At 34.5% G+C, this 18,262-nt stretch overlaps 3 protein-coding genes across 3 annotated transcripts in view; 2 read left to right on the top strand and 1 right to left on the bottom strand.

The window, feature by feature from the left end:
* Nucleotides 1–1,668: 1,668 nt before the first annotated feature.
* LOC107719652 (interferon-induced protein 44-like) lies at nt 1,669–3,758 on the bottom strand. Its single transcript, XM_016527138.1, has 7 exons — nt 3,248–3,758; nt 2,926–2,974; nt 2,641–2,836; nt 2,390–2,542; nt 2,137–2,308; nt 1,917–2,017; nt 1,669–1,839 (listed from the first exon to the last, which is right to left on the bottom strand). Exons 1-7 carry the CDS (start codon nt 3,756–3,758, stop codon nt 1,669–1,671), a joined length of 1,353 nt encoding a protein of 450 aa, XP_016382624.1.
* A 3,091-nt stretch (nt 3,759–6,849) lies between these two features.
* On the top strand, nt 6,850–11,677 carry LOC107719630 (ras-related protein Rab-11B-like). The gene is made up of 5 exons (XM_016527114.1): nt 6,850–6,978; nt 8,434–8,629; nt 9,500–9,693; nt 9,782–9,862; nt 10,351–11,677. Exons 1-5 carry the CDS (start codon nt 6,939–6,941, stop codon nt 10,494–10,496), a joined length of 657 nt encoding a protein of 218 aa, XP_016382600.1. The 5' UTR covers nt 6,850–6,938; the 3' UTR covers nt 10,497–11,677.
* Nucleotides 11,678–13,035: 1,358 nt separating this feature from the next.
* Nucleotides 13,036–18,262, top strand: part of march2 (membrane-associated ring finger (C3HC4) 2) — a 10,343-nt gene continuing 5,116 nt past the window's right edge. The window contains exons 1-3 of the mRNA XM_016527113.1: nt 13,036–13,176; nt 15,613–15,883; nt 15,998–16,202. Of these exons, the coding sequence (XP_016382599.1) occupies nt 15,708–15,883; nt 15,998–16,202 (381 nt within the window). The 5' untranslated portion in view covers nt 13,036–13,176; nt 15,613–15,707. The remainder of the gene's footprint in view (nt 13,177–15,612; nt 15,884–15,997; nt 16,203–18,262) is intronic.

Below are 18,262 nucleotides of genomic sequence, written 5' to 3'. Positions count from 1 at the left end.
CAGTGTTTGCCCAGAGCTAGTTTGCATGGGCTAGTCATGCCCTTTCAGAAACTAGGCCATTTAACTAGAATTGAAACTGAAATGCACGTCAAAGAATGAATGACTGAATTTAATAACAGTTTGTTAAAATTTCAATACTTTAGATCTGAGAAAAGACTTGCGTGTTTGAAAACTATAGCATGCCATTAAATTGTGGTAAAATCTAGAACATTAAAATTGAATATTTACCTTTGATATTTATATCGACTATGAAGCTTACCTTTCTACTTTGCATTCAAAAAACACTGAAATGCTCTTCATACAAGATCAAAATTAGTACAGCACGATTTCAAGCTGCTCTCTCTTTTCCTCATTAATCCACACTCAGAGATGACAATTGACATTAACTTTGGACATTGACCACAAACAAGGATATGGAAGTCTTTTGCGAGTGTTAATGAACTGTAGATTACCATGACGTCATTCTTAAAACAATTATAGGCTACATATAATTTCCCTATTGCCATACATCTTCCTTTCAATTTTGTGTTTCTGTTTTGACACAAAATCTTAAAAAAATTGTTACAGTATGAGTGAGTACACTCTAAGAAGAGATTGAACCTTTGGAGATCAAAAAAGAACTTTAAAACACAGAATACTGTAGAGGTTTTACAGATGTGCCACATTGGTTATTCTTAAGATTTCTTGTTGAAAGCTTTGACCAATTTTTAGATGTTCTTTACTTTACTTACAATTCAATTCTGTGAATTCAGGCTTCACCTAGAGAAAATGAATGGTGACCACGTTGCAACGGACATCATATTAGCTGATAAAACCAGGCATGTTTTTTTTTTTTTTTTTACGTATATTTAAATCACTTACATTTAATGTTAAATAATAATAATAATATTAAATTTGCAATTGTTGTTGAGAGTGGTGTACATTGTTTTTGATTCATTATCATTGAAGGACATGGTTAAGTTGAGGAATTGATCATAAACCGTGGACTGCCACCAAAATAATGACTCGATTATTACCTCTTCTAGATATTATCATCCTTATCAGCCACAGCTGTAACTCAGGAATGTGAATATTAGACACCTAGTGAGACGTATAGTACAGTAATAGTATAGAGATAATATTTACTACATTTGCCCATATATAGCTTAATCAGTTCTGCGTTCTGTTTGTTTGTTTATTAATTCAATATTTAAATAGAAATGTTAAATTATATGTAATTAAATATATATTCTCTCTCTCTACATATATATATATATATATATATATATATAATTTTTGTCATTTGTGTTTAATTAATTATTGTTCAATTTAATCTTGCACAGTCCTGAAAGAAACTTTCAAGCATCAAAAACTACTTAATTTGATCAAAAGAAGCATTTCTTAATACAGATTTTAGCATCTTAAATTCTAACACATAATTCCAGTTTTATGTACCTGATTATGGCACAACAATATTCCAACTACAAAAGCAAGAAACAATTATAATGAAATGTACAGCTTAAATGATATGTGAACTTTGTTGGCATTTCCCAACATTTTCTTAAATGGATATTATGTATGATTATGAAAGATCTGGCCGAACAGAATAAAAATCTTCTAATTTAAGATTAGCCTACTCGTTTTGCTTATCAAGAGGTATAAATCCCTATCTCTGCAGCATTTTATGCCCTAAATTACATCAACATCATCCAGATAGTCGTCTGCTAAGCGAAGCATCTGCTGTAAAGCAGCAAGAAGCAGAATGTCACAGTTGAGCTCCAGCTCCAGCTCCTGACTGTAGTTCTTCACCGGTAACACACAAGACACCGGCACACCCAACCGAGAGCTCACCTCCTGCACCTGCAGACACAAAACAACATCTCCCTCAATCTGAGTCCTGTAGGAACAGACCATGTGATCATGTGACCGCCTCTCACCTTTGACTTGATGTAGGAATTGAGATAAATTATGTAAAGGTCTTTCTCTACATAAGGACATGCTTCATCTACTTTTGTCATCAAGACCATCTGGGGAATGCCTGAAATTGTGTCAATAACCAACATTTTGCATAAGAGTTCGCTTTTGGCTAGTTGAACATTTGGTATGTGTCATAAGTAAATTATAATTTAGCCTTGAAATAACGTTATGATCACTTACCCAGTGAGCTTATTTCTCTGTGTATCACAGCAAGTTTTTCCTCTAGTTTGTCAGACATGAGGGAGATTTTGCTGGCATCTATCACATACACCACACAGTGGATCTTCTCCTGTAGAGATGCAGGTCTGGAGGCCTTATACTCATCAGGTTGAAAAGGTACCATGGGGTTAAACTGAATCAAGAGGATTTAGCATGAAACAAACAGCATTACTATACTTCACCGTTCATTCATTTTGGAGATGAGTGCTCTTACTTTATAGCGGTCTGGTACGTGACCTTGAAGAATGCTGCTGATGTCCTCAATATCCAGTCCTGCACCTGATTGCTCCTCGAGTCCCATGGTGTCACACAACACAAATGGCAACGGCTTTCCCTCACGACCGTCTTTCACTGGATATGTGCGAAACTACCAACCAAGAAGAGAATCACATCAGGAGACATTCCTCAGACTGAAGAGAGATTTCTGTAGGAAACGCTATTCTATAAATCCTGTTGAATCTGTACCTGTGTGGTGAGACTAGTGCCTGCAGATCCTGACATGGCTTTGTTGGTCACATGACCAGCGAAGATGGAGTTGATGGAGTTGAAGAAACTGGATTTTCCAGCACCTACAGGACCGATCATTAGGATTCGAACACGGCTGACAGACGTCACCAGGGGTTTATGATCCCTCATCATTTGCATGAGCTCATCTCTTCGTCTAAAAAAAAATCACAACTTTTTTATTGACAATTACTGTATTAAATGAGCAGCAATGAATGAACACTGCAAAGAAGAGTGCAAACTTACATAGATGTCCACCGAATATTCCTCCATGGCTTCTCCTTGGTCTGAAGGTCTAATATTGAATAAAGATGGGCGGGGCATAGAGGACTTACAATAATGTACAGTATTTGAAAAATAATGTGTTTTTTGAACATTAAAGCATGTCAACATATTCTGTTACACCAAATACACAAAATATTGATCTTTAAAAAAGCATCATATGACCCCTTTAACTTCTGCTTAAGTAATTTAACTAAACAAGTACATTTTTAGAGACTAGACTCATACATTTATACAATTTACTTTACACAACAACATGACACACTTTTTCTGATGACTGACTTACTCTGCTTCACTTTGTAGACCTCACATTCAGTCAGCACAGTGTCGTTCCCATAGAATCTTTCAGCATTAAAACTGAATGATTTACCTCCTCGAATATACACAACTGGTTGGTTATTTTTGCAAAAATACAACTGTTGGCCAAAGTTGGGCATTCCAGCATTGCCATAACGTGCATAATGTCCACTGTTTACTTTAATGTAGACAGGGAACTTGCCTTGAAAGCTGAACAAGAAAGCCTCCTCATCAGTAATATACTGCTCGTTTCGAGTATAATCTACACTAGTGTATCCACCAAAGATGTAGTCTGAATGGTTGTAGGCTACAAGTAAGGTGGGACCCTCACGGTCACATCGCTTGTGGAAGGCAGAAGCTTTATATCCATGAACAGAAGCTTTGTAGAGAAGACTCAGTTCCACATTCCCCAGCAGGTCATGGAGCTGCTTACTTTGCTCTTCTGTTAAATCAGAAGTGAGGGATTCTTCCATGAAGAAATCGTCATACCGTCTTTGCATCTTTAAGGCAAAACAAAACAGCATGCAAATATAAATTTAAATACAAATATAAAATGTATTTTTAGTTGAAAAATGAAATGAAAAATGTTATCGTTTTACTAAATACACTGAAAAAAGGTGTGTAGAAACAATTTTCACTTAAAAATTGCTAGAAAATGTTACTAATAATTACAAAGAAACAGCAAGCATTGAATTAAATGCGAAATTTTGAAGTAGGAATAATACCGAAACACTATTTTCTTGTAAAATGTCCAATAATCTTTGTTTTATTTACAACTTCAAATTTTTTTAACAGTGTATTAATGGAAGCATCAACAGCTGAATTAAAAACTGAAAAGGGATCTTTGGTTTTAAAGGACACAAATGGGCAAGCGACACTTTGACAGAGACGAGTCCTTTTATCTGGAATTGAAACTGAAACGGCACAGCATAAAAAAGTTGTTTCGGGTTTTTTTTTTTTAAATCACTGTAGGCCTAATGCAATTTGTAAAATACCTATTTTAGATATGATAATACTTTCTCGTTTGAAATCGATAGAATTACAGTAAAGTTTTTGTCTTTCAAAATGCATAGAATAATAAATATCTTTATGATTTCTATATCGGCTTACCTTTGTAGCGGTATTGTGCACGAAACTGTGAAATAGCTTACTCTTCGTGCACCACACACCTAGGACGTGGTGAGCTTCCTGTGTCTGCCAAGAACACATTACGTTTAGCAGGGTGGAGTGGAGGAAACCGCCCCCCTTAAAGAGTTTTCTGTGAAACAAAACTTAGATGTGTCTAGAATAGTAGCCTATCCTAGTTTTTAATTTTTAACAAAAATTACATTTGACCAAGGGGGCATTTTGCCCCTCAGGTGGGTAAAAGCAGGGTGGGGTAAAATGCCCCCCTCTCTGACGAATCATTTTTCTTTATACATTATACATTTACAGCAAAATCAGAGTACAAGCAGTTTTAGCTTAACATTAAAAAGACAAGCTAAAATAGTCTAACAATAGAAAAATATGAATATCCATTAATGAACCATGTTGAAAATCAGCCTATTAAAAAAAATAATGTTGATGCTGGCTAGCTAACTAGATAGCTGATGCTAACTTGGAGGTAATTTTTAAATATAAAGTCCAAATATTTTTATTCAACCACCTAGTTAGATTACATTTGATGGAACAGCCTAACAAAAGATGTGATGCTCAGAAAATGGTAACTACAGTAATTATGATAGTGGTAAGCAATGCTGCCTGGGGGCATTTTACCCCAATATATAACTGTGATGTTCTCCAAAACAACAAGCTTTACAACACTTTTTCTTACTGCTGAAGATTAGATCACTAGCAAGTAACAACAAAAATGTTTAATGAGTTTACCCAATGGTTATTTTGGGAAAGACAGTATGGCAAGGGGGCGTTTCCCCCCACTCTACCCTATAGTGATCTGCAATAAGTGAATAATCAAAGAAGTGAAATAAAAATGAATTGGCAAACATTAAATAGTCTAAATGTAACGTGCTCGTTCTCAAAAGTTAGTGTAAAGAAAATATGTGATGTTTAAACAGGGTGAAGGTTACTTTTAAAATGTAACACTTATCACTGAAATATCACTACAGATTACAAAATAGGTCTACATGCTTTAAAAAGTAATTTACTAACATATTTTGTTAGATCACACAAGGTTTGTAACTTAATCTAAATACTATATAATACTTTGGAATACTTAAGGTACTGTATGTAATGCAGAGAAAAATGACATCCACCAAACATAGGACCTGGTTTTCCTCTGCATATTATTTTTTAACAACATCACTTTTCCACAGTAGGTATTTCTTTAAGGAAAAAAAGCAGACAATCTTAAGAAAATAAAATGTAATTTGGAAAAATGTACACATCATGGTTCATCTCTTGATGCATTGTGTTTCCTTCTTGAGCAGCAGTGAATGTTGATGGATCTAATGAAAAGATGGATCTAAAAATCATATAGTCATTATCGGAAAGGTGTCAAATGTGCAGAAGATGCTGGAAAACCAAAGAATGTGCAGGACCTGGAAGATTTTTCTGAAGAAGAGCAGTCAGTTTAACTGTTCAGGACAAGCAAGGGACTCATGAACAACTATCACAAAACATAAAAGCAGTCGTGTGTCTTCAATGACACAGTTAAGAAATTTTGAATTGGGCAATTTTTAAAATTTAATTATTTTGTCTTGTGGGGTGTATGTAAACAACTGGTATGTGAAATAGCTTATTCAGGACAGTACTAAATGAAAATAAAATGCAATTTTTTTATGATCCCTCTTATTTTTAATTCTTAATTTTGCATATTCTGCAAGGAGTATGAGCAGAACTGTAGCTTATGCTCTTGCAGAGAGTCGGGGAATCACCAACTACCCATTACACTTTACATTAATGTTTAAATAAAAAAATTAATTACATTAACATTCAAAGTGATCATTTTAGTAATCTAAAATACTTTTTGGATGTAACTGTATTTTGATTACCACCCTTCTTTTATTTAAAATAGGCTACAACTAAGTTACATGTATTCCATTCCCCAACCCTGTTTAAATATATCTGAAATGCATGGTAGACAGCTAATTAACCAAAACATACATAAATCTTGAAGTTAAAACAACTGGAAGCCTGAGAGTTCATATTTGATAAATCACTCAGAAACAAGAATATTAGGCTATATTCTTACGTTAAACTGTTTTGTTGGTTAGTACTACTAATATCAATACTAACACTAGTATTATTATTACTACTACTAATAATACTAAAAAAGTATTATAGCCTCTGGAATACACCAATGAAGGTATTTGAATTGGTCGGATCAGAAATCGCACCTTATTTGTCTCTGTAAACGCTTGTATTTTGATTGTGCACAGGGAAATTTAAAATATTTATTTAAAGATATAAAAAATAGATTAATATAATGCAAAATTTGCATTTAGAACAAACTCTCAGCAGCAAACGTTTTTGCATGTTTTCATCTATTTGTATTAATACCAGCTCTGTCTTGAAACAGACGGTTCTTGGTTCGTGAACGAATCATTCGTCCGGTTCATGAACCGGTTCATCCGATCATTAAAAAGATCCTACTCATAAGAACGATTCGTTTACGAATCGGACATCGATAATCAGGAGAGATCTGTCGCCCAACAACAACATTTTAGTGCGGTAGACCAACAATGGGGACCCGTGACGACGAATACGATTATTTATTTAAAGGTCAGTGTTTTATACTCTATCAAAAAGAAGAATAAACGTGTTTTGTTTTCCTTTATTATCAACGAAAACAGCAAGTTTCCTGATGACTGTGGCTAGCTGGGTTAGCTGGAATGCTAGTATACTGACGTTAGCTATCGAAATATTAACAGGTTTCGAAGAATCAAGAGTTGAAAGTAGATTAATACATTTGAATAGTGATATTATTTATTTGCATCGTCTTTCGACAGTATGAAAAGCAATAATGCAAATCGCTTTTTTATTCAGCATTATGTTAGCTAAGCAGCTAGATAGCTTTAAAACTGGAGTGAAAGCTAAAATGAGCGAAATAACTAGCTGCTGTTTTAATGCAATCAGTTCGTCCCAAAACAACAAACAAAATATATTCAGTTCACTTCAGCAGGTTTTGCTGCTAACGTTATACCAAAAACGTCGAGAAACGTGAACTTTTCGAGTCGTTATGTGTTGCTTAATATTTTGTGTGGTTGCATTGCTAGGCCTTAGCAAACTTTTTTTTGTCGTTTATTACACAAGAGTAGCTTCTTGATGTTCAAACAGGCCAAATTTGGTAATTAACCTGAAATTGTAATCATTTTTGTAGCTTTTACAGCTCGTAATTTAGTTAAATCATTAAGCTGATACATGAACTCTGTAATGTGAAATTGACAACTGTAGATGATCGTGACGTCATTGTAAAACATATTTGGATGTATGTATGTGTGTGTGTGTGTGTGTGTGTGTGTGTATATATGTTATATTTTTTTATTTAATTATTTATACGTTATATTTAAAAGTTCCTTCCCACATCAGGTTCCTGTTTTACACCAAGCCTTTGAAAAGTGTTTCAGTATGTGACAAAACCCACAGGTTACTGTAGAGGTTTTACAAACGTGTCACATTGGTTATTTTTAAGATTTCTTGTTGAAAGCTTTGACCATTTTTTTTTAGATGTTTATCAACAACCATTTTGTGAATTACTTCAGGTTTCCTCTAGAGAAAATGAATGGTGACCACGTTGCAACGGACACAGTATGAGTTGATTGATATTTTCTATGCATTTCTGTTTTTTTATACAATTTGGCTAGGCCTGTATTTCAATTTTTATGGTGTCAAATTGATGGAGCGAAGGCAAAAGTGACAATGGAAGTGTGTGTTGGTAGATTACGGCTTCTCTCTTATCTCTCTGGCCTCCTCATGTAGACTCAACCAGGATGGCCGACTAATCTAGCGTGTTTCTGCTTTTCAAATGATGACACTGTATAAGCTTTGGGTACACACTTTGCTTTGTGGTTTACTTTCAAAGACTCACAAGGTAGATTGTTTCTGTTCTGTGGCCTTGGTGATGGCTATGATATCTTCCCTATGGATATGGTGTTTATAAGAGCAGCTGTGAAGCATCATTTGATATCAAGTTTATTGTCTTGTTCAAACAGCCTGATGTTTTCTTCTGTTTTTTAGTGGTGCTCATTGGAGACTCTGGTGTGGGGAAGAGTAACCTGTTGTCCCGTTTCACTCGGAATGAGTTCAACCTGGAGAGCAAGAGCACTATTGGTGTCGAGTTCGCAACTCGCAGCATCCAAGTGGATGGCAAGACCATTAAGGCTCAGATCTGGGATACAGCGGGACAGGAACGCTACAGAGCCATCACATCAGCGTGAGTACATGAAGATGTAATTAAATCTTAACCCAAAGTTCTGTGTGTGGGACAAAAGTTTATACCAGAGTACAGAACTGTTAGGACCTCCCATGTAGGGTCCTCAATACTCAAGATTGAATGTCCTTTGTGTGGGCCGTCTGGCTCGCACCCATCACCTCTATGGGCCGATTGATTCACACCTATCAGTCTGTATGGGCCACTGGGTTCACATATCTTCATGGTTTATCATAATAAATCTATAAAGTAATGTTAAAGTTATTGATCAAATTATTTTAAGTAAATTATTAATAGTATATTTAATTTAGCTCTATTTAATAATAAAGTAATTTATTTATTTTATAGAAATATGGTAATATTATACTATGACTAAACATAAAATAATTATAATTATGTAAAAGTAGTTTTTTTAGAATTATTGCTAAAATTAAAAAACTCATAATTTTAAATAATAATTCATCAATAGTAAGTACATTCATTTTAGAGTTATTGATAAATTATATTTAATGTAGAATTAATGTGGAGTACAATTTTAATCCTGTTTAATAATAGGATAATTTTCTTTTAAAGTTATTTCTTGTACACTCAAACTATAGTATATATTAGTATAATTAAAAATAAAATAATTTGTAATTCTATAAGTGATTTTATAGAATAATTATTGATAATTTATTTGATGTATGGCCCATAATATTATAAGTTATTGGTAAAATTATTTAATTATATTATAGTATAATTAATCATTTAAAATATCAAAATTGATTACAAATATATATTTTTTTTAATTCACTGCATCATTTAGTAAAGCATCATGGTTGAATCATTGTCAGAGCAAACATTTACACCTATTTATCTGGGTCTCCTTTACAGGTACTACAGGGGTGCAGTCGGAGCTCTTTTGGTCTATGACATTGCAAAGCATCTGACTTATGAGAATGTGGAGCGCTGGCTGAAGGAGTTGCGGGATCACGCGGATAACAACATTGTCATCATGCTGGTGGGCAACAAGAGTGATCTGAGGCACCTCAGGGCCGTACCCACCGATGAGGCCAGAGCTTTTGCAGGTGAGCATCTCCTCCTGCATTTTCATGTTGTTTAGTACGAAAAGATCTACCTGAGCTGTTAAAATATCTCTCATTTTGTGTTTTCCAGAGAAGAACACTCTCTCCTTCATCGAAACATCGGCTTTGGACTCCACAAATGTGGAGGAGGCATTTAAAAACATACTAACAGGTGGGTCCTGATTGTAACTCCAATTACAGTCACATTAGCCAGTTTTCAGCCAAATTTAGTGGACAAAAATCCGCGCAATTCAGATTACGTGGACTCCTATTGAAATTACTGGATCTCGTCTGCTTACTTTTAAACAAAGTGGAGGAATGTGGTGAATCCATGTGACCAACTCAAAAATGTTACAGAATCTGTGTAGAAAATTCCCTTTCAAATCAAGCCAGAGAATTTGCCGCATGAGCACGTGCATTGCTGTTGAAATTATTGGATTTTTTTCCTGCAAGCCCAAGAATTCGCCAAAGAATTTACCAATGTGAACTCAATGCAAAATCTATGAGGGGAAATATTTTGTCCTTTTGCGAAATTCCTGATTACGTGGATTCCTGCAGAAATGATGTTCTGTGATTTGGCCCACTGTACAGCATTAATATGACTGCAACGTAATACATTCCCAGTGGGCGTCTCAAACTAAATGTCTCTTTTTGTTACAGAAATCTATCGGATCGTATCACAGAAGCAGATCGCCGACAGGTCCATGCACGACGAGTCTCCCGGCAACAACGTAGTGGACATCAGCGTGCCGCCCACTACCGATGGTTTAAAGGGCAACAAATTTCAGTGCTGTCAGAACCTGTGACCCCACTTCCCCCGGCTCTACCCCCTCCCTTGGGCTTCAGTTCCCCTCTATTTATCTCGGCTTTGCTCCTGTGTGTTGTGCTATGGCTACGGCTCTTTCCTCTTTTTACCTCGTTGTGATTTCCACGCTAATTCTAGACGACCCTTAGAAGCGTGAATCTCTAGGTGACATTCCTTTTCCTTGTTTTGGGGGGCTCTTGTTTGTTTGTCACTGTTTTTTTCTTTACTATTATCCACTGTCTGAATTCACATTTGCTTGGCAAAATGTTTTTCCTCGGAAGTGATTATTTGGGCGCTGATCGTGTGATCCGCTCCTACGGAAAAGGGATGGTGAGGGATCAGTGTGTCTTCGGCTTCCTCTGATGGTTGTTCTCTGGGATCCACACTAAACGCCCGCCGTCTGTTGAGCCAGATCCCTGACTTGGGTTAAAAGGGCCAGTTTTTTGGAAAGAAAATCGAGTTCGTCTTGGATCGTGCGGATACCAAAGGAGGGCTGCTGTCATCTTTATTTCAGTTCATTAAACATTTCACACATCACACCTTTAGTCCTATCCTGCAATATTTTATGCCAGGGCTGATGGGTGTGAAGTTGCGCAATTTGTTCAACGCGTTCAGATTGCCGTATATATAGCAGTTATGTGAATGCGTCTATAAAGCATTTCATGAATTGAGAAATTATTCAAATAACAGTTTTATATATAAATATATATATGTAAACTATTCATTGCATTGCTGAGGTATTATAGCTCTTCAGTGGGAAAATGCAATGGTGCGCAGTGTTTTAGATGGTCAGTTGTTTCACCAGTCTGTGAAAAAGTCACTATATATTCGATTGTTTGACTAAGTCATACGGCTATTTTGGAAATGCCTTATGTTTTCCCATACTGTGATTAAGATGCCTTTTTCAAGTGTGGTTATGTGACATTTACACATCCATGAAGTCACAACAGCTGTTTTGCCTTTTATCAGGTTACATTAAAATGGAAAATAAACCAAATTACTGTCACAATTGCAATCGTGATTTTTTTTAACTCCATATTGCACAATATGACACGCATGTCTGAATCTGTACCTAGAATAAGTGTCATGTGCCACATGGTTGGCATGACTCATGCAGCCGGTTTAGTTTCCATGTCATAAGTTCTTTAAAGGAATATACCAGGTGAAATACTAAGTAAAGTTGACATATGTCTGGCTACATGTAAAACTGATGTTTATAATCAGACTGATGGTAAAAGTTTTTTTTTCTTCTTGTGGCTTTGGTAGTCAGAAGCAATAAAACGGTTGCATTATACAGTTGCTATTTTTATTATTACTATTTTTTTTATTCAGGATTTTAATCCAGGACTTGGTAAAAAAAAAAAAAAAATTAAACTAAAAGTGACAAACAAAAAAAAACTTTTAAATGTTCTTCTTAATCTATAAAATGTAGTAAAAATTACAAAAGAGGAATAAATTTGCTTAAATTAAAAACCTAAAATATTGTTTGATAAATTTTTCTGAAACTACTCATATCAATGAATGAACATTTGAAATAAAATGTAAAATTTTAGATGACATTTCTTAAATCGTTAGGTAAAAATAGAAAACAGGAATAAAGGTACTTCTTTCTTAAGCACAAAAGTGAAAAATTAAATATTAAGTTAGCCATAAATGTTTTCGCTTTGTTTGCTTTTGCTAAAAATAAAGTATATTTTTATAAAAGGATAATAATTAAAGAATGATTTTAGTGACATTCTTAGTCTGAAAAAGATGGAGTAAAAAAAGGAGTAATTTAAACAAAATTAAAAACAAAATATTTCTTAAGACATTCAAGAACAGTAATGTTGTTCACAGTTTCAAAAAATGTCATATCGAAGAAAACAATTAAATAACATTTCCTAAACAATTTGGTAAAAATGACAAAAGATGGGGAATAAAAGTGCAATTTTTTAAATATGTACAAAAGTGAAATATTAGACAAGTGAAATATTATGTTAGGCATGAACATATTTTGCTCACTATTGCTGAAATAAAGAATAAAAGACAAATTAAAGAATGATTCTCAACATTTTTAAGCGATATTCTTAAACAATCTGGTAAAAAATGACAAAAGAAATAAATTTACACAAAATTAAAAAGACATTTTTTTTAAAAGGTTGTAATGAAGCCTCATATACTGTATATATAAATACTTAACATTTTTAGATTACATTTCTAAAACACTTTTGTAAGAAGTGAATAAAAGTGTATTTTATGCACAAAACTGAAAATCAAAATCAAATATTACAATATTAATATTAAGTTACGCATAAACTTAAATAAAGACTCAGTGCTAAAGTATTTAAGTTAACGAATGATTCAAAACACAAACCATATTTCCATCCCAACACATAAAGCCTCACATGAGTAGTGAACAGTCCTTAGAAATAACAACAATAGGCACTTCTCGGATGACGGCTATTCACGAAAGCTGTTTAGGAAAATTCCGAAGCAGCGCTGCGCACGGAAGCGCCTCCCTCTACGCTCTTAACGTACACGGCGCTAATCAGAGACGTCGGTAGGAGGCCGAGCCGAGTCGTTTGCTGAAGGGAAGAAACCCAAAACAAGGCTTGTACTTTTACCTTATCGCTTTCAAACAAGCGCCACTTTTAAAAGGAATTTACCCTTAAAGGCACCAGCTCAGCATGGAAAATCAGAAGGTAAGATTAGACGACAAGAAATTATGTTTTAATCTCTAATCCCAGGCTTTGATGGCATATTTTGCTACATGGCTAATGTAACTAGCAGCCTAATGCAGCTGCATTTTTCCACATTCACTCTGCCTTTGTCTTAATACGTATCGAATCGGTTTAATTTCGATTTAAATCAGTAGTCTGAAATGTAAGAAACATTTAGCGCTGTATTGGAGGAAACTGATGTTTAATTGGCAGCTTGTGTTGTGTGCCAAAGGCCCTCCCTAGACCAGTGTCAGACAGCTTGATAGATCAGATCAGATCAAACTAGATCAGATGCTTTAAATGTGCAATGATGTTATGGCAGTACATGTAGATGATTTCATGTAAAATAGCAGTGCATTTATGCTGGTTATTCTCTCATCTCTGTTTCTGTCCATACATTCCCATGAAAGTAAAGGTTATATGTTGTTGGTTTGATCAGTGGATCATAATCTGGATTTAATAATCCAGCGAGTTGCCATTCATCAAAGGATGTGTTAAATAATGTTTCAAAACCTACAGTACCCCAAAACATTGTGTAGATAGGCGGCTCACTAGGTTTTCTTTAGTGTATTGTTCAGTTAATAGACTAAGTTAACCTCAATATGATTGATATGTATTATACTGATATATTATGTTAAATGAATCCTCGTGTTGTTTCAAACCTTTATGACTTTGTTTCTTCTGTGGAACACAAAAGGAGACGTTCTGAAGAATGTCCAAGCTTCTCTCTTTCATACAGTGCAAGCTTGTAGTGATTACAGCTGCCTAACTTGGAAATCAGTCAAAATCAAGTTTTTGATTATAAATGGTTCCTTATACAAAGCAGCTTGGAATATAATGCACAATTTTTTTTTTGTTGTTGTTGGAAGTTTGTAAGTGCTTTTTTGGCATTCTTTATAGCTAGGCAGCATCTGTTTGCATTCACTTTAGATTTAATGATTTTAAAAATTATCATTATTTTAAAAAAATTACTTTTTTGTGTTTCAAGAAAGCTAGATCAGAAATGTACAGGGGCTCAAAAAAAAAAAAAAGTATATATATATTCCCAAAATTTAAATAGTAGTGTCTGTGTGTTTGTGTGTGTGTGTATATATAATAAATTGTATGTGTATGTATGTATGTTTATAGCCGGATATGACATATCTGGATATGACACAAAATATAACTGGATGTTTTGTAGATGATGAGCTGGTTAAATTGTATTGGTTCACAAAAATGTGTGCCACATTGTGTTTTTTATATCAGAAAGAAAGTTAAAAGTAAAATATGGGCATGAAAATCAACTCTAGATGGAATGAATATATATATTATATACAAATTAAGCTCTAATGCATACTGATTTGACTTGGAAAAATAATTATAATAATAAAAAAAGACAAAGCAAAAATTAAACTTACAGTAAGGAACTTACAATGGAAGTAAATGGGGCCAATTTTTGGATGATTTAAAAGCAGAAATGTGAAGCTTATGATTTATTAAAGCACTTAAATTTAAATCATTATTTTTAAGGTCATTTTAGGGTTTACAACATTGTCAAGGCAACAGGTTTGTAAAATTGGATGTAACTTTACTCAAATGTTAGTTTTTTTTACGCTATGCTTTTTTGTGTACTATTAAAACAGTGAGTCTTATCTTAGTTTAGTTTATCTTTTGGCCACATGCACTTCCGTTTTAAGTGTCTCAGTGGAGGGAAATGTTGAAATTACTTTTTTGTGGTAATCAACATTATGCCACTAATGCTGTTGACTTAGGCCTGTCGCAATAATCAATATATCGACTTATCGCGCAATGTATGTACATGACCGCAATAATTTTTGATGATGCAATATCACATTATATTTACTTAAAAATTAATGTCACCATGTTTTGTACATTCCACTTGTGCCTGTGTCTTTTGCAGCTTCTCAAACATAACATGGTGTAGTCATGAGGTGCTAGTTCAAATTTATAAAATGCTTCTACAAAAAAAGTTTCATCTGCAGATATGACCTTGTTTAGGGATCTGTTCCTTTGTGCATACGGACAATATATTCAGTGGCATAAAATGGTCTTTAAAATGACAATAATATCGCTTATCGCAATTATTTCTGGCGCAATATATCGCACAACAAAAAGTTGTTATCGTGACAGGCCTAGCTGTTGTTTGAACTTGTATTGAACACACAATATTCCTCTCACAGAAAAAAAGTGATTTACACTTTGACACATTTACTCTTATCTGGCGAATTTTTGCATAATTTCAGTAGGAATCCACATTATGTTCCACACATTATTTGCATCTGGTATTTGCAGTTTGAAAGTGACTTCTGTCTGAGCGGCGCTTCATACATTGCTACGTTATTGCTAATAGACAACTGACCATTTTTGCTGTCGAAATGTCCCTATTGTAACTGTTGTAAATGTTCCTCCTCTCTGCAGTGGTAGGGTCTTTGTGACTTGAGGTGTGGGAGCGAGGCTGCTCCCTGTTTCCCCCCGGTGCTCCCCTGCCCCCCGCCCTCCTGGACGGCCCCGAAATGACCACAGGGGAGTGTTGCCACCTCCCAGGCTCCCTGTGCGACTGCACTGGCAACGCTGCCCTGTCAAAAACCGTGGAGGATGCTGAAAACCGCCGGGCCCAGTACGTCACCCAGGTCACGGCCAAGGATGGACGTCTACTATCTACTGTTATCAAAGCCCTGGGCACCCAGAGGTAGACAAATCTAAACAATATTTTGTGGAATATTAAAAAGGTTTTGACTTGAATTCCACATGATGTGCATTTCAGTGGCCTAAAGATAAAGCTGTTAACTCCCCTCTCTGGTAGTGATCGGCCAATTTGTCGGATCTGCCACGAGGGTCAAGACGTGTGCAACAGCGAGGGGCTTCTCTCCCCGTGCGACTGCACCGGCACATTGGGCACGGTCCACAAGAGCTGCCTGGAGAAATGGCTGTCCTCCTCTAACACCAGCTACTGTGAGCTGTGCCACACTGAGTTTACCATTGAGCGCCGGCCCCGACCCCTCACAGAGGTAACAAAGTTTAATGCCTTTAGCCTCGTCTGCATGGCTCCGCCTCGGTTTGCCATTGTACATTTACTTGCGTGTGCGCTTATATGGCATAATTTATTATATATGGGTCAAAGACAAGACATCCGTATCAAATTAAATGTATATAAGTGATTTCATATACATAGAAAGCAAAGTAAATGCAAGTGTCCACTTTAATGCTTTAAATAACTTTTGTGAAAATAAAATGTCAAAAATGTGGTTGATATAATGTTAATATAATGTCATTCAGCGAAACATATATTTATGTAAAAATTCAACAAATTAATAGAATAGAATATTTAGGCCTGGTTTCACAGACAGGGCTTAGACTATTAAAACCTTATTTTTAAGGAATAAGCATTCAATATTTCTTCAATGTTTTAATTGTAATATTAAATGACCTTTATTTTCCAAAAAATAAAATTTGTTGAATTTTCATTACTTAAAAGATTAAATTAATGTTTTATGCCTTAAAAATTTTTTTAAATACACAACACAGAATTTCTGAGCAAAAAATCATAAGGCTATTGTAAGAATAAATGAAACTTGTTTTATGCTTTCAAATAATTAGACATGCTAAAACAGAATTTGGTTACAATAAAACATTTCATAGGAATGCTTTAAATAACTTTTGTGAAAATAAAATGTCAAAAATGTGGTTGATATAATGTTAATATAATGTCATTCAGCGAAACATATATTTATGTAAAAATTCAACAAATTAATAGAATAGAATATTTAGGCCTGGTTTCACAGACAGGGCTTAGACTAAGACAGGATTAGGCCATAGTTCAATTAGGACATTTAAGTAATTTTTATAAACCTGCAGTGTTTCCCCTGCTATTATATTAGGGGGGCGGCCCACCCCCCTTGAAGGTCAAAACATGTAATATTTGTTAAACTTTTAATAAATTGATGTTAAATTGTTTAAGTATCATGATTTTAATTAATTCGACATTCTTTTTGATTAATCAAATGTAATTTAACCATTAAAAAGGAGTCCAGAAAAAAAAAAAAATGGAACCCGTACCCATTGATATATTTTAAGATCAATCAGTGCAAGTTTCTTTCAGTTGAAACGGCTCAAACTGACATTTTAGTCTGGGACTAGGCTTAAGCCTTGTCTGTGAAACCAGGGGATAATGTATTAATTAATTATTCTATACTTATTAAAATATATAAAAGAAAAAGTGATCTTACAAACTATTGTAATATTTTAAATGCTGAAAAACTTCTTGCTGACAAATGGATAAAACCTAGTGGTTTGAAGGATAGTGGCAAAGATTGATAAAGATTTAAAATGATCTTTTAATGTCATCTAATGATTCTGGTTCTAAATATGCCTGACATGATTTTTTGGTAAATAAACTATTGTTACACTGAACTACATTTTAGTTGGTCTCTTCTGTAAATTGTTGTAAAAATATTTAATAGTTATAATTTTTTAGCAGAAAAAATAAAGTTAAACAGGACACATTCTATTACATTACAAAATGTAAAGCTGTATTAAACTTTTATTGTTTTGATGCTTGAAAACCTGTTTTCATCTTTGACCTGTGCTTTTTTATAATATGCACTGAGCTATAAATACATGGTAATTAGACTGAAACAATAAAACATTTTATTATCAAACATATTATTAATGCATCTGATTTCCCAAAGATATTTTTCAAATCGTGTATGAGTATATATATATACACACAGACATACATGCATGCATACATACTGTGCATACATGATTTGAAAATGAACAAGAGGGTGGCTAACCGCACACTGATCCACTCAAGACTGGAAAAGTCTACAGAAACATCTTTGTTATTTTAAAGGGGTCCTATTATGCTTTTTCACTTTTTAAATTTTAGTCAGTGTGTAGTGTGTATGTTTGGGCATAAAAAAGATCTAGAAAGTTACAAATCTCAAAGTCCACACCAAAGGGAGATATTTCGTTTTTTAAAAATCCCTTTTCAAGAACTACAACGAACGGCTCGTTTGGACTATAGCGTTTGTTTTCCGGGCTTTATGATATCACAAAGCGGCTCATT

The sequence above is a fragment of the Sinocyclocheilus rhinocerous genome, unplaced genomic scaffold (assembly GCF_001515625.1).
Source record: "Sinocyclocheilus rhinocerous isolate Xijiao unplaced genomic scaffold, SAMN03320098_v1.1 scaffold1294, whole genome shotgun sequence".
In the NCBI taxonomy this organism is placed as follows: Eukaryota; Metazoa; Chordata; class Actinopteri; order Cypriniformes; family Cyprinidae; genus Sinocyclocheilus; species Sinocyclocheilus rhinocerous.
The sequence above is the reverse complement of the archived record's forward strand: the minus strand, read 5'-3'. Positions and strand labels throughout refer to the sequence as shown.